This window comes from Suhomyces tanzawaensis (genome assembly GCF_001661415.1).
Source record: "Suhomyces tanzawaensis NRRL Y-17324 unplaced genomic scaffold CANTAscaffold_5, whole genome shotgun sequence".
Taxonomy (NCBI): domain Eukaryota; kingdom Fungi; phylum Ascomycota; class Pichiomycetes; order Serinales; family Debaryomycetaceae; genus Suhomyces; species Suhomyces tanzawaensis.
The window spans coordinates 1,191,424-1,219,218 of NW_017963640.1; the positions used below are offsets into that span (position 1 = coordinate 1,191,424).

Below are 27,795 nucleotides of genomic sequence, written 5' to 3' on the forward strand. Positions count from 1 at the left end.
CACAGTAATCTCCTCACAGATCACTATCCACACCTTCCACATACACACACTTACTACTACAATGGGTTTGAACGCTATCAACTACGCCGTCAGTGACGTTGCCTCTGCCGTTGACGGTGCCATCGGCACTGCCACCTCTGCCATTGCTGGTGCTGCCAACACCGGTGCTTCTGGCGCTGAAAGTGTCTTTGGCGTTGCCACCTCTGGTGCTGCTTCCGTGGCTGGCGTTGCCACCTCTGGTGCCGGTTCCGTGGCCGGTGCTGCCACTTCTGGTGCCAACTCCCTCGTTTCCCGTACTGGTTCTTCTGCCATCAGTGCTGCTGCTTCTGCCACCTCCTCTGCTGTCAGTGGCTTGTCTTCTGCCCTTTCTTCTGCCAGCAGAAGTGCCTCTGCCTCGGGCTCTGGCTCCAGATCTGCCTCCAGATCTGGTTCTGCCTCCGGCTCTGCCACTTCTGGTGGTTCCAGATCCTCCAGCAGTGCCAGATCTTCCAGCAGCTCCAGTGCTTCTTCTTCTGCCTCCAACGGTGCCTCGCCAGCTCACTTCGAGTCCGGCTCCTGGAAGAAGGCAGTGGCTGTTGCCGGAATTGTGGGTGTTTCTTTCATCTTCAACGTTATGTAAGCACAGCAAAAGTTCATGTCTTCACTTCTCCCGTTCATTGCGCTGGCATCCGTGCATTGAAGATTAAATAGCTTGGAATAAATGGTTCGATTTTGATGGGTGTAGCTCAGAGTTCGATGAATCGATGCGAAATTGGCAAAGGATGTTCTCGCCATCTCTGGAATATCGCTCATAGCAATGAATGGAATACAATTGTTCGATTAGAATTTACAGTCTGCCGGTTGAGAGCTGGTATCAGGAAATACTAGAATGGATGGATCACTTCATCGATTATCCTGGTCTAGAACATCTGGCATGTCATGGCATTTGCAATACTGTTGGATAGTGAAGGCTCTAGTCTGAGAATCCTGATGGAATAGGTAAAAAAGCACATCTTCTTCATAGCTGGGGTTGCATAAGTCATGCCTGTTGCAAAGCAAATGCTTGTCTGGTTCTACACTCACAAAATGCCTTATAAAATGGACAGACTGAACTAATCACTTACAAGTAGTATACATTGTGAATTGCAGTAATTGAGCAATTTTGGAATACAAAAACAACACACCCCCTTTTCCACGCTAAATACACTCTTCTATGTATCCATTCTCTCCGCACACCTCCCCTACGTGCTCTTCGTGTTTCTTCTTTTGCCACCATCGTAAATGGAAATGGTTGCATTTCCTGCATACAGCTCGCGGTTTATCAACTCATAAATTAATCTCATCGAGCTGTACTCCACCATCTCCATGAAGGCATCCTCCAACAAGGCCTCGAGGCACGATGTTGTCGCCTCCATAGCTGTTCAGGCCACATCCACATCGGCACCTCCTGTTAAGAGAGATCCCATGGCAAGCCCAGCACGTGTCCAGGTAGATCCTGACACTTTCCCCGATGACAAGCCTGCCCAAACAGGCACGGTCTTCAACATATGGTACCTCAAGTGGTCTGGCGGAGGCGAGAGTTCGTCACTGAGAAGCTACACCAAGCTGAAGTTCCGCGTCAGTATCGCCAAAGACGCAGGCTACACCACCGCAAAGAACAACCTGCCCATATGCTTGTTCTTTGCTCGAGGATGCTGTTACCTAGGCAAAAAGTGCCTGTACCACCACCGTTTGCCCAGAGATACCGACTACATCATGCCCACCCAGGACTGCTTCGGCAGAGACAAGACAGCCGAGTACAGAGACGATATGGACGGAGTAGGCTCGTTCAACACCACCAACAGAACCTTATATGTGGGAGGATTGCACATGAGCGACTCGATCGAAAACACCCTCACAAAGCATTTCCAGGAGTTTGGTTCCATAGAGAAGATCCGAGCGTTGTACGGCAAATCGTGTGCATTTGTTACTTTCCGGTTGGAGTCCGAGGCCCAGTTTGCCAAGGAGGCCATGCAGAACCAGTCCCTCGATGGCAAGGAAGTTTTGAACATACGGTGGGCCAACGAGGATCCGAACCCTGTGGCCCAATTGCAAGAAAAGGCCAGAATGGAGGAAATAGCCATGAGCACCGTCAAAAACTTGCTAGCACAAATCGATGAACCTGCTCCAAAGAAGCAAAAGGTCACCGTGGAGGAACCGGAAGAGCAAGTAGAAGAGAAGAATACTTCAGAAACGAAAGCCATAGAATTCGCCCCACAAATTCCCCACGCGAAAGGCATCAGTTTCAGCCTGAACTCGTTGTCAACTTTGGCCAAGTTGAAAGCGAAGAAGGAAAAGGAAAAGACGGTCCAGAGCACCACTTTGATAGCAGGGTATTCAAGCGATGAGGAGGAAGACTAGCTAATGATTATGAAATGAAGAAGGTGTCCTTGGTGTCACAATAGAGGTAATTGTATCCAATTTCATTTAAATGAAATAATCACATCATAGCAGTGATCTAGGAGTCAATTTGTAAACTGGATTAATTATGTCAAACTGGGAACCTTTCACATGAGACTATCGAGTCTTAATCGAGTGATGTACCCGGAAAAGGGCTTATGTAACATCCTTACTACCTCCGAACATTGTGAATAGCGTCTGCTTCATAAAACAGATTATTGCATCTTCCTGGAATTTCCTGAGGCCATCATAAATTGTCTATTTGTTGAAATTGAGAAAAATCCCAGACCGGAACCCAAAAATAACCCATTGCCTACCTTGAAAATCCAAACCAAGTCCCATAATTCGCGTGAAAAGGATTCAGCCTATCTTCAATACTCCCCTGACATCTTGCAACTTAGCTTACATTTCAGTGTAAGAAATCTTCTAAGTTCTGCGTGCTTAAAAAAGAATAGACACCAAGCTAATACATTGCACTAAAAGGAAGAATGGTGACGAAAATCGATAAGATTCTTAAGGAGTGTGATTAGCAAAAGTCAATGTTAGACCTTATTCATCGGTAGACATTGAAGTTGACATTACAAAACTTAATCAAGTACAACAAGCTTCCTGCGGTGCCATAAATCATTACCATTGTATATTATTAAATTTGTACCTCCTTTCACTAGGTTATCACCTGGGAGGCCATAAACTAGAGTATTCTATTACACATTATGCTCCGTCAATCCGTACCACGGTCCATGAATTTACCTGAAATGCCTGTAGTCTAGTCCCTCAAGACTTGGTTCTGGGTGGACGAGTGCTTCACCAACCAGTCGGGACACTTCTTCCTACCCCTGACTAGAAACTTCTTCAAATCCACCAATAAATCGGAATTGGAATCGTCCACAAAAGAGTAACTAAGACCAGCATTTCCAGCTCTACCTGTTCTTCCGATTCTGTGCACATATTCGTCGAATTTGTTGGGCATCTGGAAGTTCACTACCAATGTGACGTTGGGAATATCTATACCTCTAGCAGCAACGTCTGTGGCGATCAATATTCTAGCCTTTTTTGTCCTGAAGCTTTCGATAGACTGCTCACGGGCTTCTTGCGATTTGGAACCATGCAAAACCACGCTGTCCTTGTAGCCTTGGAGACCTAGTTTGTAAGCTAACGTGTCACATACCTTTTTGAAGTTTGCAAACACAATAACTGAATAATTTCCGGCAAAATCTCTATCGTGCTTTTTGATAAGCTTGGCCAACTTATCGAATCTGGGGTTGTCGTCGCTGTCGTCCACCTCAGAGGATCCCAAGTACTCGAATTCTTGCTCGATGTTGTCGACAGCTTCACCCGCACTGCCGATAGATAGATACCCTGGCTTTGTGAGGTAGCTCTTTGTAATCTTCTCGATTGGAGGAGAGATGGTTGCTGTGAACATGAGGGTTACTCTCTTCTTCAAGTAGAAGATTCTCGAGTCTATAGTGCTGTTCAAGTGCTCAGTACTAGGTAATGCATCCATGATGGACTGGAGCGGCTTTTCGAACCCCATATCGATCATTCTGTCGGCCTCGTCCATAATAAGATAATAGCACCGTTTCAATCCGATGATGTTTCTTTCGATGGAGTCCACCAATCTTCCAGGAGTACCTACCACAATGTGGACACCGTTCTGGACAGAATGGACTGTCTCTTCGTACTGGTGGCCTCCGATGATACTGACGACGTTGAGGCCCAAATGGACACAGAACTTCTGGGCCTCTTTGGTGATCTGGAGTGCCAATTCTCTTGTAGGTGCCAAAATTAATCCCAACGGCTGGTTGTAGTTGCTGTCCTGCTGGTGCTCGTACTCGAGGTAGTTCGGGTCGATTGAGAGAATGTATGCTAACAACGGGATCAAGAAAGCCAACGTTTTACCCGAGCCTGTCTCTGCGATTCCCACGATATCTCTGTGGTTGAGGGCCACAGGGATAGCCGCACGTTGGATGGGTGTTGGATACTGGTAGCCCAACGTTTTTACGATGGTATTGGTGAGTTTTGCAGGGATTTTGGCCTCGTTCCAGTCCCGCAACGGATGGTCGATATCGCCTCCCTTGGAGGTGATGTTGTAGTCTTCACGGAAGATTCTCCAGTCACGAGCCGTCATTTCCTCTAATTCTTTGGCTGACCAGTGCTTCTCCAGCACAAGATCAAGCTCAAGCTCGTTTTCAGGTTGGGAAACCTCCAACAACGGTTCGTAGTTGGCTGAGGTGTCTTCGTCTTCTTTCCAGTCAAAATTGAAGCGATGAGCCGCTTTTTTTGCCTTCTTCCTCTGGTTCTGCGATTGGTTCGTTTCTTGCTCCTCTTCGTGGTCGATTTTGTCCCCAAGTGGCCGTCTCTTTGCCAATGTCTCCAATCGCTTCTTCTTTTCCTGTTGCTCTAGCTTGAGTTTTGCGAGTCGTGCTCTTTCCAGCTTGCCTAGAAATCGAGGTTTGGATGTTTCCGTGCTGGATCCATTGCTGAGAAGAGCTTCTACCGATACTGGCCGTGGACCCATCGTTGTGGAGTTGATTTGTGGGATGAGCTGCTGGTTATGGATAGAGTGTCACGTGACATACAATGAAAAGTTCCATGAGAGGAACTTCCAGTATTTATTAAAGAAGGCAGGGCCTTGACTGTGGTGGGTGTAACTGTGGCTAGTTGATGGTATGTGCAAAAGTAGTAATTATTCCCACCATCTAAGTCGTTAATGCCATCAATAACCCTGGTCCAAAAAAACGTTTTCTGCGTTGCTATTTATTTTAACAGATACTCGAGATGAAAGAGACCCTGATCACTCCAGGACACCTACTGCCCGAATAAGTCTTGAGGGATTGAAGTTTGATTCTTAGTACTCCAAACACTTATTAAATTACTGGGGTAGAATAGAGGTAGAATAGACTGTCTGTGTGCAGTCGCGCTACCCCATAAGCATAACAGTAGTAATCATACATAATAACTCAGTCTAGTGGTGGTAGCTAGTCAGTGAGTGTAGCAGGTGCTCCCTGGTGATACTCTTTCCTCTGTGTACCTGAGTTGTGCTGTCAAATTTCTCATCTTCTTTTGACTATTTTTTGGTATTTTTCATATTTCTTGAATAAAGAACCCTTGCCATTACTTTACCCAATTGGAAATAACCCGATGGACAGAGTTCCCCACACCAAAACAATATATGACAGTACCAAGCTGGCTCAGAGAGACCTGTATTGTTGACTACACAAAGAGGCATGATTGACAAATCTGACCTCTGTGATGGCTCTTTGTTTAGTGCATTGTTCTACCCATCGCTCATGATGATTGTTTCTATTAACAATCAACACCAAACAACATCTTGGATGCCCACTGGGGTTGGTGGGTGTTGTTATCGCTTTGTTGCACCAGAAATCAGCTACAGGAAGGCTGGCTCCTGATAAGATCTCATCACGGACAAGATCATACTATTCTGATCGGTATTGTTCTCCTTCCTGGCTGGCTGGAAAAACCTCGACAAAAGATTGTAATGCTCCAGCAAGTGCATTTAGCAACTGTGGATACCGTGGTAATAAAGCAGAAAGTGTCAAGTACTCAACTTTAGGGTGCATTATGGTCCAGTGCTGGTTATTTTAACTGTTTGTTGGTTTCTGTTCCTAAATTGCTGGCAAGCCATTGATACCTCCTGGGCTGGTATTTTGATGCTAGCTCTAGTCACAGATATAAATAAGGGTGAATAATCCACCATCTGGAGTTTCATTACACTCAAACACTCAAACAACCCACTCTCAGATCCACTCCTTTAATAATGCAATACACCCAATTATTAGCTGCTGCTCTCTTCGCTGTCGCCTCCGCCAGGGCCGCTGATGCTCAAGACGTTGAATTTATTACCAAGTTGGTCAATGACGCCAAGGCTCACCAAGACGATTATCTTGACTTCTATGGTACCGCAACTGTCGACGTTCCAAGCGAGTTCCTTAAGTTGGCCAGGAAGGTCCAAACCTACACCGATGACTCCTACACCACTTTGATTGATTCTGAGAACATCAACGTCGCTCAATTAGAATCCTTTGCGTCCCAATTGCCATGGGCTTCCAGGTTGGAAGTCGCTGCTCCAACCACTACCCAGCCTGCTGCTTCCTCCACCGAAGTGCCTACCGAGTCACCATCTGCTGCCCCAGTTTCCTCTGCTGCCCCAGAATCTTCTAGTGCACCAGCTTCCTCGGCCCCAGTGTCTTCAGCCCCTGCGGTTTCATCTCCCCCTCCTTCTTCTGGTGTCCCAGTTGCCACACTCACTACTGCCCCAGGATCTGTCTCCCAACTTGCTGTTGCTTCCAACCATACTGTTCCTGTCCAAACTTGGGAAAATAATGCCCTCCACATGGCTGCCCCAGTTGGTGCTGCTCTTGGGGCTATTGTTGTCGCATTGATCTAAAGACTTTGCTACAATTATTTGATACAATTTTTCACTTCTCGGCGACGCATGTCACGTAGACATTCCGCTTGTATATTGACCCTACTAGTTTGATAAGTACATCTTCGATCCTAAAAAATTGGTGGCTGCAACTTTGACAGCACGACCCCAGTAGTGCGACCACCATAACGGCCACCATACATAATGTGGGGAAACTACACCGTTTCACATTCACGACAATCAACTGGCATTTTAAAGACATAAATATAATAAAGAGTATCAAGGAAGCTCCAAGAATTTTGCGTACTACTCTATCCAGTGTACGGTAGTATAGTCTAAAGAAAAAATCATAACATCATAAGTAGAAGTGTAAAGATGCTTTATAACCAACGGGGAAACGTTATTGTAAAAAAAAGGAACCTGACCTCTGTAGCCTGACTGGTTCAGTAAAAAAATGGATAATTTTGTTGCTCTAGTAGGCTCAATCATACTATTTGTTGAGTGGCTTTTATAATTTATGACATTCTATTAATTTTCCAAACATACCATGTTGTGATCTATTGAAAACCATTCAGCGTCAAGAAAACAAAAACGGAGCCCTAATGCTTCCTTCTTCAACCGCTATCGCCAAATGGGTTGAAGCTAGGTAAAATCTTGCTTCGATCCGCACCAACAGAGTTGGATGGTGCACTAGAACCAACAACAGAGGACCTATTGCCACCAGTGTTGAAACCGTAAAAGTGACCGTCGACCTCTGAAGACAACGACTTAAGAAGATTCAATAAGTTCACCAGGTGGAAGTAATTAGGCTCTGATAAGTGATCAAATTCGTTAATCAGGAAATTTAAAATTTGATCATTGCTAAGGTCATACTCCCTTGGGATTCGATTTGCTGATTCGTTACCTTGGCTCTGTGCTTGAGGTTGCGATTTGGCGGTACTCTCTTCAGTCTTTCCCTTGCCTTGTCCTTTTGGTTTTGAGCTTTCATTCTTTTTAATATAAAGCTCTGGTCTATCGTAAGGCAAGACCGCACATAACCAGATTCTAGTCTTGTAAATCTTGAACAACTCCTTGATCAATCCCCTGAAATCAATTCTTTTAAAATTGGCGAAGTAGTAGAAAATCAATTTCTTAAAATCTGACTGATACTCAACATTTATCAACGTGAGGTCCTTCTCCAAATTCAATTCCTTAATCTTGTTGAAACAAGTAATAAAGGCTTTCTTCTCCTCTAAGAACTTGCCACTGATTTTATGAACTTCCTTTGGTGTGGCAAATCTTAATACCTGCTTGGTGGGTAAAGTGATGATAAATTCATTGTCTTCGCCAGGGTGAGAGTTTATGATTTGTGAAGCATTCAAAGAAGCTGAATGGGTTCCATTGGATTTCTGGCCATGGCCATGGCCATGCTGATTCCCATCTTCTATAGTTAAACTCTTGAGATGTTCCAACTTTTTGAGGAAGTTGAAGAGAATTGCAAAGTTCAAATTGACTAAAGGTTCCACTATCATTACCGAGTCCTTACCTCTATCACCGTCTACGATGACAAGATCATCCTTTTGTAAAAATATGTTTGAGTTGTTTGGATAAGATAACAAGTCAAACTTACCATTCTTGTTAATCACAAGGCAAAGAATCTTATGATTGAATGTTAAATTGTTCAAGTTTTTGATGAATGTAATCATCTTTATCACACTTGGGTCAGCCAATAGTTGATACAACTGGGAGAGGATTTGACTGGTGATTTCAGGGTCTTGGAAGTACTTGGTAGTCTTGGAGTAAAGGCTCTTCAAGTCAGGAGAAGCAATGATGTACTGGTCCTTCAAAACTAGTCCGTTCTCCAATTTGATTGCCTGGTTGTACTGATTTGCTTGTCCCAAAGACTGCTGGTTTGATTGTTGAGGGAGGTTTGGAATGTGGTGGCCCATGGTGTGTGCAGCTTGTTTATTGTGTTGGGCGGGTTGCAGCTGCTGCGATTGTTGGGACAGGAATTGTTGTTGATGTTGTTGGTTTTGAGGTTGAGGTTGTTGCGATTGTTGGGGCTGCGGTTGCTGCTGGTGCTGCAAGTGGGAAGGAATGAATGTCTGGTTCTCGCCAATCGAAGCCAGGGGAACGAACAGCTGCTGAAGGTGTGGCGAGAATTGGGGCTGCTGGAAATCGACCAATTGACTTGGTCGTCTGGCCTGGAAGTCGTTGAAGTTGGAATTCAAGTTGAAGTTGGCAAAGTTGTCGTTTAACTGGTCAAAATTGAAGTTTTGATTGTAGTTATTCAACATGGCGTATGAGGACAAGTTCTTGGAAGGATTGTGAGGTGCCGACACCGGCTTGCTGGGGCTCTGGTTGGCACCGAAGAAGGACGAGCCCTTTGTGGGACCCACTTGGGGCGACTGGTCCACGTTGAGCAGGGGATTGTTGATCAATGGCGGGAAGTTGGATCTGGTGAACGACTCGGCAGCGTAGCTGGGTCTCCTGGACGAGATGTTGCCGATTCCGCCCTGCAACTCCAAGGGCAAGTTGAACGAGTCCTTGTTGCCGTAGAACTGGCCTGCAATCAAGAAGTCATTGACGGGTCCCGAGGTCGGGGACTTGCTGGCGTTGTCGCTCTCCAAGCTGGACAACTTGTTGAAGAGAATGCTGTTGAATTGGCCATCTTCCTGGCCCTGTGGCTGCAGCTTTGGCTGCAGCTGCAGTGGACGCCTTTGCTGGCTGGCAGCAACGCCAGGAGGCTGTATGGTGATCTCGCTGCCATTGGCGCCAGCCTGCGGAGGCGGTTTGTACAGCTGGCTCTGATCCGACGAGTTCAAGAAGTCGGGGTAGTTGAAGCTCATCGCGTAGGGGATGTGGTGGTCTATTCTGGGGTCTCCACGATCACAAATGGCCTGGGCGTCTAGATTGTCGGACACGTCTGTTCTGAGGAGTTGACAAGCAAGGCGTGGGGGAGGTGACAAGTAAGGCGTGGGGGACAATCGATGCACGGGAGGATGCGAGAATGAATTGTCACAGGCGGTGGGTGGTGATGGCAGGCTTTTGGCTTGGTGGCAGAGGATGGATTTGGGGTTAGTCACTCAATCCTGTTTCTCAAACTTTTCTGGAGCATAGCGTGTCGCATGTCGTGGGCAAGGACCAACGTCGCGCCAGCGCTACTACTGGGATTACGTAGCCGCAGCAAGTGGAACTGGCGCCACTGGACTCACGTGGTCGGGCCAAGGGAAGGGGTGGTAGTAACGGGCTCATGGGAGAGGAAGTCTTCGAGTCTGTGCGGAAGAATCTTATGGTTTTAGGGTGTTTTCATTATGGAGTAGAATTTGTACTATAGGGTGGGAATTTGTATTAGAGAGTGGAGCCAGCGGAGTAAATAGTGGAGAGAAATTGTGGTTTTTACTGGGTGTCTAGTGAGTCAACCGGTGAGTCAACCATGGAGTCACCATTGGAGTCAATCCAGAGTCTGATTACCTCAGTCGCTTCGAGAATTTCGAGTCAATTATGCAGTGTCTGTATGTAGATGTTCCTATAAGTGTCACACTACCTCCAGTGGCTTCTCTCATTCGTGCTGCACTGCCTGGAAACTCCAATGCCAATGGATCTCGAATGTGATCTGCTTCAAATTGACTTAAAAATACGAGAAACTCAAGATCCATCCCCAACTGCCTAGCCAACCTCTTCTCAGAGCCAGCTCGCTGCCTCTCTACACTTGTCATAAACAGCTTGTATTACTATACACTCTTTCTGGCAAAACCGGTTCCAGCACGAGGTGGGTAGCTGACCCCCAGAAGGTCCATTTGTGAGCCATTCACGTCAATGGGCTCACACGTACACCAGAGGCTCTTGGGGGTGGGGTCCATCACCAGGCCCACATGCTGACCACATCCACTCCATGATTTATGGTCTGGGGTTAGTAGTGTTCGAGCAGGGCGGTCCTCGCAGTCTGGTTGGTTCCCGAGTATTGAGTTATGGAGGGTCACTGACCTCTACTGCAATATTCTGGGGCCAATTACCAATTACCATCACTTACGACATATTCCACAGATTTCTGACTTGCACATTTTGTATGGGTCTGTCTTGTGGTGCCAGAAATGTTCCTGCTTATATACTCGATGCCCCTATCGGCATCCATTCATCCTGACCCTACATTTACCGAGGGGTCGGTCATTATCGGTTCGGACTCCTACCCCCGCCGATAAGTCATCAGCAGGACGGAACTCAGCGGGGTTGCGATTGTTGTTCACATGAATTTGTGGGGGTCAGGCGACAAAAGGCTGGGGCTGAATGGCCAGGCAGGACGCCTCGGTGGAGCGTTTTCTGGCGAGCATCTGGTGGTGGATGAACCGTTTTGCTGGTGGCGAGACATCTGGTGGCGAGACATCTGGTGGTGGTGAGATCTGGTGGAACTACATAGTGCTGAACTTCGGTAGTGAAACTTCAATAGCGAAGCAACCTCGGCTCAGAACTACGCCACCATCCTATCCCTCCCCCGGTTGGCTTCTCTCTCCCCTTACTCCCTACGCTTGCTACACACACTCGGTCTATCACATCAATTGACTCTATGAACAACTGGACTATTATACATCTCTTCAAGCACACCCACCGGTTTGCTCACGATGGGCCTCGATGGTGTCGCCATCCTCCAACTCCAAGTCGTCGGGGGTGTTGTCGGGAGACACTCTGGTTCCGTCGATCAAGAATCTCAAGCTGTTCAAGTCCTTGCCCTGTCTCTTGCAGAACGCCTCCATAAGTCTTCTCATGGGGGTGGTTCTCTTGATCTTGAAGAAGATCTCTGCAGATCCGTCGGACACCTTCAAGTTGATGTGGGTGTTGTCGGGCTTTTCTTCTTTAGGCTGTTCGGAATCGGACATCTTGTGGTGGTGGACTGTTTATGGCCGTAGGGAGTTTTATGTGGACGCGGACGTGCACACGACCGGTCGTGCGCCGCCCGCTTTCACTGGTCACTCTGGATCAGCACCTTGGCGGGGGCACCACCGGTGATGGGGACCACAATAACTGGGGCAGTAAGTGGGTGTGGGGGTGGTCAGCCTGCTTTTGTCCCGTTTCATGGCCTTTCCTGGAAGCTGGCTAGCCACCATTCACAAGTGCGACAATGTCGCCCTACTCCAGCAATCGGTCCATGAAAATGTCCTCACACAACGAGAGGAAAAGAAAAGATAGAACTATCCCAACCGGTGTAGCAACATGCCCCAAAGTAAGACTTCTAGCACAGCACAAACTAACCAAAAAAATGAATTGCTTGCAGTGGCCCATTTTCTCGTGGAAGTTCTGAAACTGGTCTGAAACGCCCACCTCAAACACCTTGAAAACTCTTCGTACACCGCACTTACTTCATCGTAAACTAATAAAATTGATAGACACAGCAGTGATACCTCTCGTCCCTTCCAATTTACCGGTTTATGGTATGTGCCTATACCTCTGCTCGTACTCCACCCATGCCTCCATCCAAACAATATCTCTCGCCTCTCGAGACGTTGTCCCAGGTCTACTTGAACAAGTACTCCCTTGTGCTAGCGTTGGTGGCCATCAAGGTCTATCTCTTCAAGCGAGCAGTTCTCGCCAACATTGATGCGGTTGCTCTCCAGAATGAGTGTGACAAATTGGCCAACGAGTATCCTGGCAAAGTTTCGCTGCTTATCAACAGCTACATCCTCGATAACCTCTCCAAGGCTCGGTACAGCTACTTGGTACTTATACAGGCGCTCGTGTCTACGGTAAAGCACTTGGTGTTGTTCTATGTGGAGCTCTTCCTCGGAACCTATACCTGTCTCTTGAACGCAGCCGTGAGTGGCACCGCCAATTTCGCAGTTGACACCTCGAAGAATGTGATAGTCATGGTCAATTCGACCATTGTGGATGTCACTCATGACATTCAGGACGGCTTGGACGGGCTCTCAGCCGTCATCCAGACGTTGGTGTCCAGTTTGGACAAGATCAAGGCGTTCTTCACAGGCAAAGACCCCACCACCACCCAGTATGAGGACAAAATCAAGCTCTCTATCGGAGCATTGAGGAAGCTCTCGATCCCCACTTCTGTGCTTTCCAGCATCGAGGAGTTCCGCAACTCCACCGTGCCAACGTTTGACCAGTTGCAAAACACAACTTCTGTCCTCATTGCATCTCCCTTTGACCTTGTTAGCCGCAAACTTGGTGAGTCGTCTTTCAACTCCAGCTTGGATAGCTCCAGACAGCTCCTCGGCAACGAGTCCCTTCCTGTGATGCCCAACGGGGCCTGTTCCAGCCGTATAGCTGACACGGTTAGCCAATTACACAAAGACGTGGATTTGGCTGCGAAAAAAATCCTATTTGGTATTGTTGCTGCTGCTGTAGTAGTGTGCCTTCCTTTGGCCTACACCCACGTCAGGGCCTGGAGAAGAGAGGCCAGGTTGATGGATGAGTTGGAGGATTCTCATGTTTCCCCGGTAGTGATGTTGAATGTGTTGAACCGCTACGAAAACCCGCTTCTCTATTACCTTCATAAGTTTGCCGGTTTGAGGCGTACCAGCACCATTTGGTTGATCAACTACATCACTTCTGTTTACTCCAGGGTAGTCCTAATGATGGGGTTTACCGGATTGATCGCGGTGCTCTCGCAGTGGATGCTTTTGCGTATATTTGTGGATGCGATCAAGCAACCACTCGATCCCAAACCTACAAGTACCAACTCAACCGTCGATGTTTCCAAAGCCTTCATTGCAGATACCAACAAGTACATAGCAGCGCAAGAGTTGATCCTCAATGAAGAGCTTTTCGGGCACATCCACAACGTTTCCACCAGTTTGAATTCCACTCTCGTTACGTTCATGGCCAACTTGAACAGGACCGTCAACGACATGTTCGGAAGAACTCCACTCTCGGGTCCTATCAACACCATCGTGTATTGTACTTTGGGCCGTAAGGTCGAAAAAATTGAAAATGGAATAACCTGGCTCAACAAGAACCTCAAAATAGCCATTCCCCTCGTCGATGAAGGTCTCGAGACTCAAATTGAAAATTTGATCACCTCCAAAAATGTGATGCCTATGGCCCAAGATGGCTTGCGGAGCATTGAACTGTCATACAAGAATACTCTACGGTGGGAGTTGTACGTTTCAATTGGCCTTTGCGGTTTGTGGGTAATACAAATCATCACTGGAATCTCCATACTTCTCTTTAAGCATTATCTGTCACGGAATAGTGGCTCTACTATATCTTCCGTTCGTGATAAATTTATGGTAGATCCGGCCACAATAGGCGACCCTAAGCCACTCACATTGAAAGAAAGGCAATCGTACGGATACCCATTTTGCAACCCCTATGAAGAATCCAAACTGCCAAAGAAATACCTGGAAGATGAAAAGGACTTGGATCCATGCGTCCGCAGCTCCAGCATCTATGGTTCGTCTCACGTCGAGTTCCCTACTCGTACATCGAGCACGGTGAGAACCTACAATCACTAGAAATTAGAATGAAATGATTAATTGAAACTAGTATACAGAGAATAGAACAAGATTACTTCTTGATTGGGGCAGGTTTTTTCCAGTAGTATTGTTTGTGGGTTCTTCTGCAAGATCTTAACCCGGTACTGCCCTTAATGCTGGAGACCAAGCCGGTTCTGTGGGAGTCGCTGTCATTCTCTGGCATGTAGTAATATTCTTCTTCCAACGGCTTGCCTGCAGCGTCCTTTCCTTGTCTGTAGATAACCCCAATACATTCGATGTTGTGCAAGAGTACCCGTATTTGTCTCAAGGTCAAGTTTGAAGTCAAGGCACTTATAGTCTTAAGGAAAGATCCTGGCGTCGATGAAAGACGTGAGAAGGCTAAGTGATTGATCAAAATGTTATTGATCTCAGAGACGTTCTCCAAACCTTCCACCCATTCTTGATTTATCTCGACCTTTTGGCTCTCTTGTATCTTCTTCTTTCTTTGCTTAGGTGGCTCTTCTGACTGTGCTTTTCTCTTGGGGGTAGTAGGGTTGCTGAAGGTATTCGACTTGTCATTTAATGGAGTCGACTGTCTCATGATGGGGGCTGCACGTTCTTCGGTAGCAGGTTGGTCCTCAAAGATCTTGAAAGTTTTGGAAGGTTTGGGCTGTGGAATCTCCAATTGGACTGGAATAGACTCCGCCTTGATCACTGGGGGCTTGCTGGGGGTGATTTCGTTGGACTTCGTCAACTCTTCTTTTTTGGCGTCATTCTTGAACGGAGTTCTAGGCTGGGGAAAGTGCTCTATGGGGGCCTTGACAGGGGTCACCACTGGTAGGGCCTCTGGGGAGGCGGATCTGGAGATCAAGGTAGGCATTTCGTCGTCGGTCAAGTCTTCTTCAAGGTCGTAGGGGTTCAACAACATGATGTGCTGGTTAATTTCAAGCAAGATGTTGTTGAAGCGGGGGAGGGTGATGGTTTCCAGCCTGTTGAGGGTGAACTCGGTGTGGTTGTCGTCGATGCGGATGGTCTTGTGGGAACGTTGCAACGCCTCGATGTCGAGGGGAGTCCCCGATCTGTTCTCAGTCACGATGTAGTTGTCCTTGGAGTTGGTGGCAAACACGTAGCAGGGACGAGGGATGCGGATAGCCAACCCATTGCGGCCCAAGCACGTCAACACCAACTGTTCCGAGTCGTAGCACACCGAGACGTGCTGACGCGACACGTTCTTGTCGCTGGACCCAAAGTAGAAGTCACACGATTTGGACGACCTGCCCACCGTGATCTTGCTCTGGGTGCCCACCAAGGGCACCCGCAACACCGAGGCGTCAGGATTGAGCACGTTGAAGTCGGAGTTGATGTTAACTTTGGCGAACGGACTGGTCAACGCAAACGTCACCTTCTTGCCAGGCACACCTGCTGGCACAGCCTCGACGTCACCCTCAGCCAACTCGCCCACTGGCGAGGATGATCTGAAGAGAGACGACGAAGGGTTGGGAGTGGGATACGCTGCTCTTCCTCTCAACTCTTCGTGGGGGTTCTTGGCCAGGTGCGAGTCGTAGTCATCGATGCTCCTCAACGGAGACGAGGGAGGGAACTGGTAGCTGGACATGGCGGGTTGGGAGGGAAGAGTGTGGTGAAGAAGAAGTGATGGCAAAGTGATGGCAGAAGAAATGGCTGTAAATCACGTAGGAAGGTCACGTAGTAGTCACGTCTGAGGTAAACAAACACGGTACGCGAAACGCGGTGGGGGTGTCAGGGCACCAGCCCTGTGCACGTGTGCGAGTGCAACGGCACGTGCGCGTTTGTGTCCGGGTAATCCTTCGCCCATCCTCCCGGCGCCTGCCTGCGAGCCCGCGCTACCACCCGGCACGGGACTCCTGCACACACCCCCACAACCTACCAACTCCCGCGAGTGAAAATTTTATATCAATTATTCTTCATTGAATTTACTACTACAATAAGAATAAGCAAACATGGGTAGTACGTGAGGATCATAGCAACATTGCACCGAGAACGACAGGATGGCCGCCGGAGATGACGTCCAGAGTCCACAGCCTCCATAGAACGAAACAGCCAAAGCGCAGCATGCTCCACGACATGAGATTCCATCAGAAACCACTCCACCAGTGAAAATCCGCCAAAAAGCCACCCACCACACTGTGGCCTCCTTGTTCCCCCAGCATCATCGAGAAGCGTCGTCCAGCACCACCAGTCGTTCTCCCATCGCAAAACATATACTAACACCTTTACAGAAGGTACTCCATCTTTAGGTAAACGTCACAACAAGTCCCACACCTTGTGTAACAGATGTGGTAAGCGTTCTTTCCACATCCAAAAGAAGACATGTGCTTCTTGTGGTTACCCAGCTGCCAAGATGAGATCCCACAACTGGGCTCTCAAGGCTAAGAGAAGAAGAACTACCGGTACCGGTAGAATGGCTTACTTGAAGCACGTCTCTAGAAGATTCAAGAACAACTTCCAAACCGGTGTTGCTAAGCCACAATCCGCTTAAGTCAATGGTTAACGGTTGCATGCACTTGTTTCATATTAGTTGGTTGCGTAATAAATTTAATCTGTACGTTGTGTAGTTTATAGTAATCAACGATCAATGTATCATACCATGCGTAGTGTTGGAATGGTTACGTTTGGAACGTGCTATATGGCCATATTCTTATCTACTCATCACGCCGGTCATCTGATCACCAGAAGCACGAAGAGAAATGTCTGCTATATTCGAGTCCCTGCTAATACTCAGTGCAACCAAAGTTTTTGTTGCACGAAGAGAGTGTCGGGAAAGTCTAAAGGTTTCTCCGATTTCTTGTACTCTCTTCAATGCTTTTCTTGAAAAGTTATTCTTGTATTTTGTCAAATAGTAGAGCACTCAGCATATAGCAGGAACTTGTTTGAGTTCTTCAAATCATAAAATGCTCGTAGTCTTCAGCATTTAGAATTCAACCCAATTGGGTTTCAACCCCAAGAGCACTCTCCATCCGAGGCCACTTCTGACTTTTTGACCAAGTTGCCGTGTTTTGTTCTTGTTGAAATTTATATTAAATGATGAAGATCTCTCTCGAGCTACGTCAATTACAGTCAGTCAGTTGAACATTATGCTGCGTTTCGTCACCTTGGTGTACTACGCAATTGCTGGGATATACCTGTATATCGTATACATCTACTAACCAACCTAACTCATTCCATCTCTCATTCCATCTCACCCACCACCTGGCAGGTTCAATTCGTTATACTTAGATCTTCCGGAGTTGCCTTTTCTTCATATCCTCCAATTTCACCAATTCTATTCCACCAAATCCATTTCATCAAAATTCTGAACCTCGCTAGGATTCATATTAAAATACAAGTTATCAGCCTCTTCGTGGGTGACAAATATGTTCAAGATCTCTCTCGCCAACTCTACAGTATCAATCTCGTAGGGAAATTCAAACCCATTGGCAAAGTCACTCTCAATATCTGCCAAAACTTTACCATCCACATCCTGGTAATTCACGTGGTTCAACTCCCGTGCTTTGGATTCACTCCATGCATTGAAAACAGGTTTTCTAATACCCATCTTTCGTATCTCTGTTAATAACTTGTAGGCATCAATCGACAAGGAATCAGAACCAAAGGCTATTCTCAGTAAGACCACAAACATCTCATACATGGTCTCTGGATATATGAGATTATTGATTTCCCGGATGTCTTGTGTTAGATAATTCAAGATCTTGACTAGTATCGAGACGATCTGTATGCGTAACCGGATATACTTCGATCTGGGGGATCTCATGATATATATCTGCTCAAACCCGATGATTCTGATGATGGACTTGAAGTATTCCTTCTGCTTCAATATGTCCACTGATTGTTTGGTCACTACGTATGCCTCAATAAGTTGGCCCACCTTTAGCCTTAGGTTCAATAAGTGAAATTCATGCAACGATTGCACCTCGAAGTCTGACAGAGTATTTTGGTCTAGCAAATCCATTGGGATGGGCTGGGGAATAAGTATGATGTAGTTCTTCAAGGAGTCATCGTCAACAGGAATAATGGAGTCGATTTTCTTGAAATCGGCATTGTTTCCAATTATTCTATTCAATCCATAAAACATAAAATCATCTTTGAGTGAAATATCAATGAGAAAAATCTTGATCAAGGAATTCATGATTTTGAAATCGTTCAACACTTCGCCTCTCCCCTGGTTATATCCAAAGGTAGACGGTGTTATAGAGGAGATCAACATCTCCACATAGTTCGTGACCAAGTTGATCTGCGACGAATTTTTGAATCGTTCGGTATTTTCTGGCAAACACTTCACAAACAAGTCGGTGGAGATGGTTTCATCCTTCCATATCTGCCGCACGAACGGCTCATCGTGTAGTGATGCAAATGTGACCAATTTCTCAATCAAGTCGACAAAAAAGATGAAAATGAATTTTTCTATCACCATCACTTGATTGGGGACATCATGGTAGTTAATGAGATCCTCTTCGTCCAAGTTGGAGTCCACCAAAAACGACAATCGGTCTGTCTGCCTCTTTAGCTTTTCGAGTAGAGTCACGATTAGTGACTTTCCGACTGCAATTGGCCGGTAGCAAATGGCACAATGGATCAACGCAATAAGGAACGGAACTGCTAGGATTTTCTGTTCAAGTAGCAATTTGTCGATGACCTCAAAGAGCACCACACAGAACGATTCGACCAACTCGTCTAACCGCATGTTCTTTTTGATCATCAAGAATTCGGTGATTCCCGAAGAAATGGCCGTTCGTTTGACGATCTTGAGGTCCTCCACCTTCAAGTCGAAGTCTATACACACCTTACTCAAGTAGTCCAAGCACGTACGCGAGCTTCCGCTGATGCAATAGTTCCACAAGTGGTCGATGAGCACCGACGACTCGTTCTGGAGCTTGATCACTTTGTGGGGCATGGGTGCGATTTGAAGCGACGGGGCTGGAGCCTCTGAAGGCGTTGATAGGCTTACAGAGACTTGGTGGGGCTCCAGGCTGGACACAGACGAGTCTAGCTGGTCCCAGTCGTCGCGTGGAAGGGGCTTTCCCTGGCTGGAAGACGCGGTCTTGCGGCGCTTGGAGTAGGACGTGGTCCGCAACTCGTTGTTCAAGAACTTCTTCTCGTCCTCCAACCGCTGTACTGCGTGCTTGAGTAGGGCCGTCTGTTCGTCGTTGTTCTTTTTGGTCTGCTCGTAGCTTTCCTTCAATTGGAGGAGCTCCTGTTGTTTCTGGTTCTGGAGCTGAACCAACTGGGCTCTCAAGATGGCAATTTCGCCATCTGCTCGGTACAACTGGCCCTGGACGTCGGGAACGGCGTCCACAGGTGCCGTGGTGCTGGAAACTGCGCTGTTGGGCACGGTGGTGGCGATCTGGTGCTGGGATGGCTGTGGTGGCACGCGACTGGAAGCCGGTCCAGGCAGCCGGAATTCGGGCTCTCGCTCCCGGTTTTGGGTGTAGGTGCTGACGTCGACCTTGCCGGTGATCAACGCCTGCAACAACTCGTCATCGTCGTCGTCGAAGTCGCTGGACATGCCTCAACATCCACAGTTGCAGCTGGCACCACCATCGATTTGTGCTCACGTGCGCGCAGTCCCAGCTGGAAAATTTCTCCCTATAATCATCACTACTACCAGTGCAAAAACGTATATGTCCACCACGCTCAGATAAGCACCACACAGACATCCACCCAGCATGAGTGATCCCAAGAGCAACGGAAAAGACGATAAGGCGTCAGCCCCCCCAGCATCGCTCGTCCCGGTGCAGCCAACCCCCCTCAGCTCCAAAGACAAGACCACCAAGAGATTGGTGGTGGTGTTATCACAAGCATGTTTGGAGACCCACAAGATGAACGCCGGCGGCCCAGGCGGCGACAAGTACGCGTTGTTGAACTGTGACGACCACCAGGGGTTGTTGCGCAAAATGGGCAGAGACATTGCTGAGGCAAGACCAGACATAACCCACCAGTGCTTGTTGACGTTGTTGGACTCGCCCATCAACAAGGCCGGCAAGTTGCAGGTGTACATCCACACGGCGCGCGGGGTGTTGATAGAGGTCAACCCAGCCGTCAGAATCCCCAGAACCTTCAAGAGATTCTCGGGGTTGATGGTGCAGTTGTTGCACAAGTTGAGCATCCGGTCCGTCAACTCGGAAGACAAGTTGTTGAAGGTGATCAAGAACCCCATAACCGAGCACTTGCCCACCAAGTGCCGCAAGATCACCTTGTCGTTCGACGCGGAGGTCAAGAGAGTCCAGGACTACGTTTCTACCTTGGACGATGACGAGAGTATATGTGTGTTTGTGGGTGCCATGGCCCGAGGAAAGGATACCTTCGCAGACGAGTTTGTCGACGAGAAGATCGGTCTTTCCGACTACCCGTTGTCGGCATCCGTTGCGTGCTCCAAGTTCTGCCACGGCTGTGAGGACGTCTGGGGCATCTTCTAGTTTGTTGGATACGAACAGGATGAGTCGTGTGGAAACCGGTTGCATCTCGCAGCCGATGGGAAGAGTAGTTTTCAGAGTAATAGAGTATGAGATTTATTGCTGTAGATTCAGAGTGTGGCGTTGGGTTTATTCATGTAGGTGACGTGGATTTGTTGGGAGATTTGCGAGTGAATAGCACTGGAGCTGCGGCTGTTTTTCAGAGTGCGGGATCTATACCAAGTTCGGATTGATAAGTTGGCATCCTCTGATAACTGGCGGATGCTTTGTTAAGGATGTAATACTAAATGTATGGTTATCTTCGGATAATATTTATACATAGATTGGTAGTTATAATGAGGTCATGCCTTTTTGATCTTGTAATCGCATACCAAACCCAGTCAAATCTCAAAGATAGAATGGTGAAGGCGCCAACAATTCAAATAGCTGTGAAGCACGGCATCGTTTTGAAGAATGTAATATCCTAATATTATGTCGATTTTTATCCTTATTTAATAAAATACGAACCTACTCTAATCATTATGTATTTTTGTACAATACGACAAGTTGTGCAAGTGATAATTAACTTGATGATTCATTCATTTATCAAATCATCTCCATAAGCATATTACCTCTTTACTCCTAGTGTGATTAGGGAAGCGAAATACAATGGCATTATGTAGATTCTTTGCAGAAACAATTCTCGTGTGAGTCTACGCCAATTCTTAATGTTCGTTGTGTATTTGGTTACATCAGCTGCTCAATCAATCATAATTTACATTTTCAATCGTGACTCATCATTGATCTAAAACACCTTCCTTTCTCAACACCTTCTCGATTTCCTTGAACAAGGTGTCGGTAGTGACCTTGGATCCCTTGACTCTGGCGCACACAATCTCTGATTTTTGATTGTGGTCCCTGGAGTTGATCTTAATCCGGAACTTACAGCTCTTCAAGTTGAAAGCATTTTGTGACGAAATTCCTCCTGTGATGTTGTATGCCAATTGATCATTCTTCAAGTTCTTGATACCGAAATTAGACCAGGAATTCAATAAAGCGTATAAGGCAGTCGACATTTCTGGCTTGGGCAAAATTGTTGTGAACCTTCTGATTTCTGAATTGACACTATCAGCAGAAGAAGGTGCAGCTGAAGAAGAAGAAAACCATCTGAAGAACGAGGATTTTGGTTTGTCCTCAGCGGAACCAGATCTAGAATCTGCGGGAGATGGTAATTGATTTGGCTCGTCAAGTGCCTTCTTAGATCCCCATGACAATTTTCTGAAAATTGATCTGTTTCTCTTTTGTTCAGGGGCTGGTCTATTAGTTGAATCTTCCAAGGGCTTTTTGATGATAGTATGTGGTGGGGCTGGTGGGGCCACTTCATCCCTATTTTTACGAACCTTAGGATATGGTTGCGAAATCCCAGTTTCGTTGGCCAACTTAGCAGCATCAGGAACTAACATAGACTGAGGAGTAGGCACCATACTCTTGTGTTTTGGTTGCTCGTGTCCTCTTGGATAGCTGGTGCTTTGAGCCTTAGAAGTAGCTAAAGTAGTCGCTTTTTCATTTGGCAACTTGATGTTTTCAAACACATCCGTGTCACCTTCAGAAAATTCCTTGCTTTTAAGCTTAGAGGCGGAAGTCTTATCAGATCTGCCGCTCTTCCTTCTAACTGGGTAATCGTGCTTAGTAACAAAGGTTTCTTCAATAGCTTCTTCTTCTGCTTGCTCCTCTTCTTCGTCATCATTAGGCAAGTCTGGTAATTGGGAGATAGGTCTTTGACTGAGACGTCTTCCAGTAGAGTATCTTGAAGTCCTTTTCGTAGTAGAAGAATAATAAGAAGATCTTTTGTTTGCTAAATGTTCTTCAAAATCCAAAATGGAACCTTCATCTAATGGTTCTTCGTCCTCGTCATCGGGAAGTCCTGCCCGATCCAATCTGTCAGCAAAGCTTGTTCTCATGGTTGGAATTGAAGGTGATTCTTCTTCCCCACTGTTCAAAACTGAATGCAAGTCACGGTAAGATTCTTTAGTAGAATATATTGATAAAACCGACAATCTCTTGTTGGAGTTACTGAAGTGTCTTGACTTTCTGGTAACATTCGGTATCTTCACATTACTGATCAAAGTCTTTGGTCCAGGTGAGTCTTGTAAATTGGCATTGATATTCATCTGAGAATTCAAAAGTCTTGACTTTCTAATTTCAGACATGTACTCTTCACTGAGATCAGAATCATCAACTTGGGGCTCAGGTAACTCATATCCAGAGTTTCTGTTATAGTAGCTACTTCTGGAGAGTCTTCTGTCATCCATGACCGAAATCATTGATTCTCTATTCTTATGCTTCGAGTCTCTGTGAACCATTGATTCTCTATTCTTGTGCTTCGAAGGTTTGATCACTGAGTCTCTAGCCTTCTTCTTTTGCTTTCTAGACTCTTTCAATTCAGCATCCAATGCGTCCTTGGCTCTATTCAATTCTTCGTTCTCATAGGCGGACCACAAAGGATCCAATCTAGAAACTGGTCTTCTAGTCAAAATAGGTGTTTGTCTTCTTCTTGGAGCTGGTTGTGTCACTGAGCGTCTCTTTAAGTTTTCAAGATCCTCAGAAGTCAATTGATCCAATTTACCGCCTTCAGAAACTGCTCTCAGTTGTCTCTTGGGTTGATTGATTTCATTATTCATGGTTACATCGACTTCGCTGTTGTTATTATTATCATCCTTGATCAAAATACTCAACTTACGAGAGCTGAGTAAAGACTTTCTCTTTTGTCTTCTCCGTTTCTTCTCCAATTCCTTTCTGGCTCTTAATTCTGCCTCATGCTTCTTTCTTTCAATCTCCATCAATCTTTCATATTCTTTGGCTTCCTTCTCTTCCTCATCCAAGAGATTCTCATCAGCTTCATCATATTGTTCTTGATTGAAAATCTTATCACAAAGTGTAGCAAAAGTAGCAGATGTTCTCTTGGTTTGCTTGTCCATATATTCCCAGTCTGTTTCTCCTGAAAGCTTGGCATATGTTGACAAGAGTTTCATAGTAATAGAATTTCTCTTCAAACCCGTTGTCATTGAGGCTCTCAATGATTTCCTTCTAGACAAACGGTTCTTCGAATTGCTTTTCTTGATCACTGAACCTCTCTTACTCACATTAGGTGTAGGCTCGGTGGCCTTTGCCTCCTGAGAGGTAGCATATGTTAATAAATCTTGGGAGCTAATTTCATCCACAATTGGGTTTTCTTTACCGTGTTCAGGTGAGAAGTTCAATTCCTCGGCCTGTGCTGGGTATGTATCATGCTGATAGTTGTATTGGTGTGTCCTGGTTGCCAAGTGACTGTCTTTGGAGGGTAATGAGGGGGGCATAGATTGAAGGGAGCCGTTTTTTTGTGCACTTACAATCTCATTGTAAATGTTTCTTGGGATAGCAGGTGGAGGTGACGATTCATCATAATGTTGTTGGTACTTTCTTGGGGACTTGTGTGGGGATGATCTGCTTGGAGATTTATATGGTGATCTACCTGGGGATTGATTATAACCAGATTTTCTAGGTGATTTTCTTGGAGAATTTTGGACGCTTGAAGAAGCCGAATATCTTCCGCTTGATGCATTGATCATAGATCCTCTGTTGTTGGTGACTCCATTTTTGTATTGGAAAGATGAAGGTCTCGATGCACTGATTTGACTTGTTCTTTTTCTTCTTGGGGTATTCTTCGTACTGACCGATCCACTACGAACCATCCCTCTTTTTGTGTTGAAACTATGTGATTTTCTTGGGGAATTCGAGCCACTGTCACTTTGGTTGTGTCTGTATCTCATCAACAATGCATAAAACGTCTTTTCTGGATTGGATCCATTTTTTAACAAGCATTGTATTATATCCTGTTGGGGTCTATCGTGCCATAAAATTGACAAATTAGATAAGATCTGCTTATCAATGTTTTTCACTGAACCCAAGGATTTATATGCTGTTTCTGGATGAGGCAAAGATTTGACACTGATTAAATCTTCATTTGGAATTGGATATTTGTTTAAAAGTGGGTGAGATAAAATCTTTTCAGTAGATATTCTTTGCATTGGGTCCACAGTCAACATGTGATCAATCAAATGCTTAGCTTCATCACTGATTTCATCTGGCATCTCGAAATTACCAGCTTGCACCTTTAACAACAAGTTTCTTATATTTTCATCATCGAATGGTAATCTTCCTGTTAAGAGTGCAAACAAAATGACACCGCATGACCAAACATCAGATGCAGCACCATGGTACTTCAACCCACTGACGATTTCTGGAGCGGCATAATGAGGAGAACCACATGAGGTCTCAAGTAACTTGCCATTGCTTTCGAGAGCAGCCATACCAAAATCGGCCAACTTGACATTGAGGGAGGCATCTAGCAAAAGATTCTCGGGTTTCAAGTCACGATGGCAAATACCCAATGCGTGACAGTATGCTGTTCCTAGTATGATTTGTCTGAAGTATTTGATGGCTTCGACTTCTTGTAAGGGGCCCCTTTCCACCAACAAGTCGAACAATTCGCCTCCTTCGACGTATTCCAACACCAAGTAAAGGGCCTTGGAAGTTTCCCACACGTCGTAGAGTCTCAACACGTTGGGATGGGTCAACAATTTCATGATGATAATTTCACGTTCTATGCCGTATGGTAAACCAGCTTCGTCGGCGGTCTTTTGGTTGGTTCCGTCGTTGTCCTGGAGTTCTGACTTGGAAACCACCTTGACGGCAGCCTTCTGGCCGGTCGTTTGATGTGTAGCGAGGAGAACCCTTCCTGTGGCACCTCTGCCCAAGGTTTTGCCCAACTTCCATGGCCCAATCTTCTGGGGATGGGTGTGGGACGCCGACATGATGGACGACGTTATGGAGGCCTGTCTTGAATGTGACATTATCACTGGGGGGTGAGCGATAGTATAGTTATGGTAGGATAGTAGGGTGGTGGAGAAAGAGTGTTTTGTAAAGATTAGACAAAACTCCCAAGATGGTAAACAGGACACTGGAAATTTTTTGCCGGGACGCGTCCTTGGTGTTTCAACCACGCGTCTGCCACTCCTTACAGATACCTCGATTGGGAATAAAACATCCCGAAACATAGACGACTACGTAACCCCGGCATGGTTCGAGATCGCTTGCTAGGAGTATTGTGCCTTGACATGTAACGGGCGGTGCACTGGCAGTGTGGAGACCAGCGCACTGTAGTGGTTGAAGTGGTGCAATTCTAGCCATTCTTGTGGGTTTCGTTGTGCGAGGGTGCCGTATCCCTTACGGCTGTGCCGCCAACGGGGTTTGGCGGTGTCGGAAGACGCTGCCAGCGGTGACTCCGACAACATCCCTGCTGGCAGACGGCTCTGCTTGCCGCCTCCAACAGGGCTGATCGTGGCTAGATCTCGCGGACTGGTGGTAGCCGCCAGGGTCCATACTCCGTCCAGCGAGTAAGCAGCCGTGCTGAGCTTGGCTGGCTGTGGAAGTGGTGCCAGGATGGGCAAATGGGATGGATATGAGTGTGTTAGACGTCTTCCTTTCGGCATTTCCACCCGGCTGGGCCAATGCTGGCGTGGTGGAAACAACTAAAATTATGATATTTTTGCAGAATACTGCAAAAATGTCTCAGGTGAGAATGATCTAGATGAAAGGGGCATTTTAGTCGACTTAATTAAATAAGGAGGGTGGTTGCAGGAGGCAGGGGAGATTAGAGGAGAGGAGGCAGGCACGGCAGAGGCTAGGGGGTGTAGAGTGTGTGAAGTGTTGTAGTATGGATGTTGCTAGACGACGAGATGGTGGCTAGTGTTACTGGTTGGCCAGGGCTGCTGCAGGTTGGTCGCTAGAGCCTGGTCCAAATTGTAATATAGTTACTATGCAAGGGTTTTCGCAGGTTGGGGCTGCTGTGCTGATTTGGAGTATGACACGTAATGTTGCAAGTTGGCCAGGCTTACGGTATGTCTCGCTAGAAGTACGATATGTAGAGAAATTATTGCATTTATAATGTCTCCTCTCTAATTCATTTAGCTCCAGGGTGAATAAAAGTAACACTCCTTGCATCTACTAAAGTTGTGAGGATGACGGTGTAATAGGGCACCTCGATATTTTGCATAATTTCATGCAAAGAGCCAAAGACTTTCCGTAATTCTACGTGTTCAAATCAGCAGAAATCATTGTAGAAGAGATGGCGTGATGTTAACGCCGGATACTAATATGTTGTAATCACGCTAATGGAGCATTATTAATCTTTAAGTATTAACTCCTCAAATATTAATCTTAAGTTGTTACAAAGTATCAATAAATTTAAGTGTTTAATTCCATCATATACTCTTAATATTAATTACGGACCATGTCTATAAATTGGGTGCAACATAAATATTCATTTAATGGAGGCAACTTTTACTTGTAAATTACTCTCTATCATGCAATAATACAGGTCTGGGCTGCCACGGCTAGTCTCGCTAGAGGCCGGTATATCTACCAAATCAATCGTATATTCTCTGGATCAATACCATCAACGATTTGTAGTATATGCAATTTATGGCATCTGTGCCAGATAACCGGCACTGGAAGATCCTGGATGCCGTAGACGAGTACAAAGTGGTTAAACCAGTGCAGTCGAGCAACTCCATCAAAATGAGCAGATACTAACAGAACCTCATTCCGTTCAGAAGTTCACCCTCCACCTCTTTTTCGGTTTCATCAAGGACTCATCACCCCTAATTTCGTCACCTCTTTTTCAGTATTCTCTATTCATTTCAACTCATCACCTCCATTAATTTCATCACCTCTCTATTAATCTCATCACCTCTACTTCAACGCCATACCCGTGAGGAGGTCCAACTGCTCCTTCAAGTCACGGTTCACCGACTTTTTCTGCTCCTTCATCTGTTCGTCCTTTTTCAAGTCTTCCTTCAACGTTTTGGTGTCCAAAGCGTGCTGGGGCTTGGAGGGTCCAGCCCCACCCACCAACAGCTGGATCTCATGTATTTCGGCAATATTAGCGTTCAACTGATGAATCTTGATCCGATTCGCCCGTGAGTCCTTCTTGAGCTTGGACGGCTTGCGCTTGGCCACTTTGGCCTGTTTCTTGGGAGGCATGACGACGATTCCTGGTGTACGGGTTAGGATGAGATGAGTTGAGGGAGTGCGCACGTGACCCTCATCCAATGTGAAA

General features: G+C 46.3%; 13 protein-coding genes across 13 annotated transcripts; 6 read left to right on the forward strand and 7 right to left on the reverse strand.

The window, feature by feature from the left end:
• Positions 1–61: 61 nt before the first annotated feature.
• CANTADRAFT_7117 (uncharacterized protein) lies at positions 62–619 on the forward strand (the record flags this gene model as incomplete). Its single annotated transcript, XM_020211062.1, has 1 exon — positions 62–619. One exon carries the CDS (start codon positions 62–64, stop codon positions 617–619), a length of 558 nt encoding a protein of 185 aa, XP_020063903.1.
• A 380-nt stretch (positions 620–999) lies between these two features.
• Positions 1,000–2,469, forward strand: CANTADRAFT_26727 (uncharacterized protein). Its single transcript, XM_020207860.1, has one exon. It carries the CDS (start codon positions 1,345–1,347, stop codon positions 2,377–2,379), a length of 1,035 nt encoding a protein of 344 aa, XP_020063904.1. The 5' UTR covers positions 1,000–1,344; the 3' UTR covers positions 2,380–2,469.
• A 715-nt stretch (positions 2,470–3,184) lies between these two features.
• CANTADRAFT_91071 (mRNA splicing protein) lies at positions 3,185–4,936 on the reverse strand (the record flags this gene model as incomplete). The annotated part of the gene is made up of 1 exon (XM_020211772.1): positions 3,185–4,936. The coding sequence occupies one exon, from the start codon at positions 4,934–4,936 to the stop codon at positions 3,185–3,187; it is 1,752 nt and encodes a 583-aa protein (XP_020063905.1).
• A 1,260-nt stretch (positions 4,937–6,196) lies between these two features.
• CANTADRAFT_36854 (uncharacterized protein) lies at positions 6,197–6,481 on the forward strand (the record flags this gene model as incomplete). The annotated part of the gene is made up of 1 exon (XM_020208701.1): positions 6,197–6,481. A coding segment is annotated over one exon (285 nt), but the record flags the coding sequence as incomplete, so codon positions are not given.
• Positions 6,482–7,425: 944 nt separating this feature from the next.
• On the reverse strand, positions 7,426–9,330 carry PSP1 (Psp1p; the record flags this gene model as incomplete). Its single annotated transcript, XM_020208409.1, has 2 exons — positions 7,426–8,691; positions 8,920–9,330. Coding segments are annotated over 2 exons (1,677 nt in total), but the record flags the coding sequence as incomplete, so codon positions are not given.
• Positions 9,331–10,518: 1,188 nt separating this feature from the next.
• Positions 10,519–10,848, reverse strand: CANTADRAFT_52782 (uncharacterized protein; the record flags this gene model as incomplete). Its single annotated transcript, XM_020210122.1, has 2 exons — positions 10,519–10,691; positions 10,818–10,848. 2 exons carry the CDS (start codon positions 10,846–10,848, stop codon positions 10,519–10,521), a joined length of 204 nt encoding a protein of 67 aa, XP_020063908.1.
• Positions 10,849–11,376: 528 nt separating this feature from the next.
• SMT3 (SUMO family protein) lies at positions 11,377–11,658 on the reverse strand (the record flags this gene model as incomplete). Its single annotated transcript, XM_020211773.1, has 1 exon — positions 11,377–11,658. One exon carries the CDS (start codon positions 11,656–11,658, stop codon positions 11,377–11,379), a length of 282 nt encoding a protein of 93 aa, XP_020063909.1.
• A 585-nt stretch (positions 11,659–12,243) lies between these two features.
• On the forward strand, positions 12,244–14,247 carry PRM1 (pheromone-regulated protein; the record flags this gene model as incomplete). The annotated part of the gene is made up of 1 exon (XM_020211063.1): positions 12,244–14,247. One exon carries the CDS (start codon positions 12,244–12,246, stop codon positions 14,245–14,247), a length of 2,004 nt encoding a protein of 667 aa, XP_020063910.1.
• A 52-nt stretch (positions 14,248–14,299) lies between these two features.
• Positions 14,300–15,823, reverse strand: TOS4 (Tos4p; the record flags this gene model as incomplete). The annotated part of the gene is made up of 1 exon (XM_020206867.1): positions 14,300–15,823. The coding sequence occupies one exon, from the start codon at positions 15,821–15,823 to the stop codon at positions 14,300–14,302; it is 1,524 nt and encodes a 507-aa protein (XP_020063911.1).
• Positions 15,824–16,187: 364 nt separating this feature from the next.
• Positions 16,188–16,726, forward strand: RPL37B (60S ribosomal protein eL37; the record flags this gene model as incomplete). The annotated part of the gene is made up of 2 exons (XM_020211778.1): positions 16,188–16,194; positions 16,467–16,726. 2 exons carry the CDS (start codon positions 16,188–16,190, stop codon positions 16,724–16,726), a joined length of 267 nt encoding a protein of 88 aa, XP_020063912.1.
• Positions 16,727–17,305: 579 nt separating this feature from the next.
• Positions 17,306–19,750, reverse strand: CANTADRAFT_68410 (uncharacterized protein; the record flags this gene model as incomplete). The annotated part of the gene is made up of 2 exons (XM_020210981.1): positions 17,306–19,516; positions 19,685–19,750. The coding sequence occupies 2 exons, from the start codon at positions 19,748–19,750 to the stop codon at positions 17,510–17,512; spliced, it is 2,073 nt and encodes a 690-aa protein (XP_020063913.1). The 3' UTR covers positions 17,306–17,509.
• A 160-nt stretch (positions 19,751–19,910) lies between these two features.
• NEP1 (18S rRNA pseudouridine methyltransferase) lies at positions 19,911–20,660 on the forward strand (the record flags this gene model as incomplete). Its single annotated transcript, XM_020211774.1, has 1 exon — positions 19,911–20,660. One exon carries the CDS (start codon positions 19,911–19,913, stop codon positions 20,658–20,660), a length of 750 nt encoding a protein of 249 aa, XP_020063914.1.
• A 773-nt stretch (positions 20,661–21,433) lies between these two features.
• On the reverse strand, positions 21,434–27,719 carry GIN4 (protein kinase; the record flags this gene model as incomplete). The annotated part of the gene is made up of 2 exons (XM_020211065.1): positions 21,434–25,533; positions 27,446–27,719. The coding sequence occupies 2 exons, from the start codon at positions 27,717–27,719 to the stop codon at positions 21,434–21,436; spliced, it is 4,374 nt and encodes a 1,457-aa protein (XP_020063915.1).
• Positions 27,720–27,795: the final 76 nt, after the last annotated feature.

What these genes read in the sequence shown, in the direction of transcription:
- CANTADRAFT_26727 (XM_020207860.1), top strand. Translation starts at nt 1,345, where the DNA reads ATGAAGGCATCCTCCAACAAGGCCTCGAGGCACGATGTTGTCGCCTCC.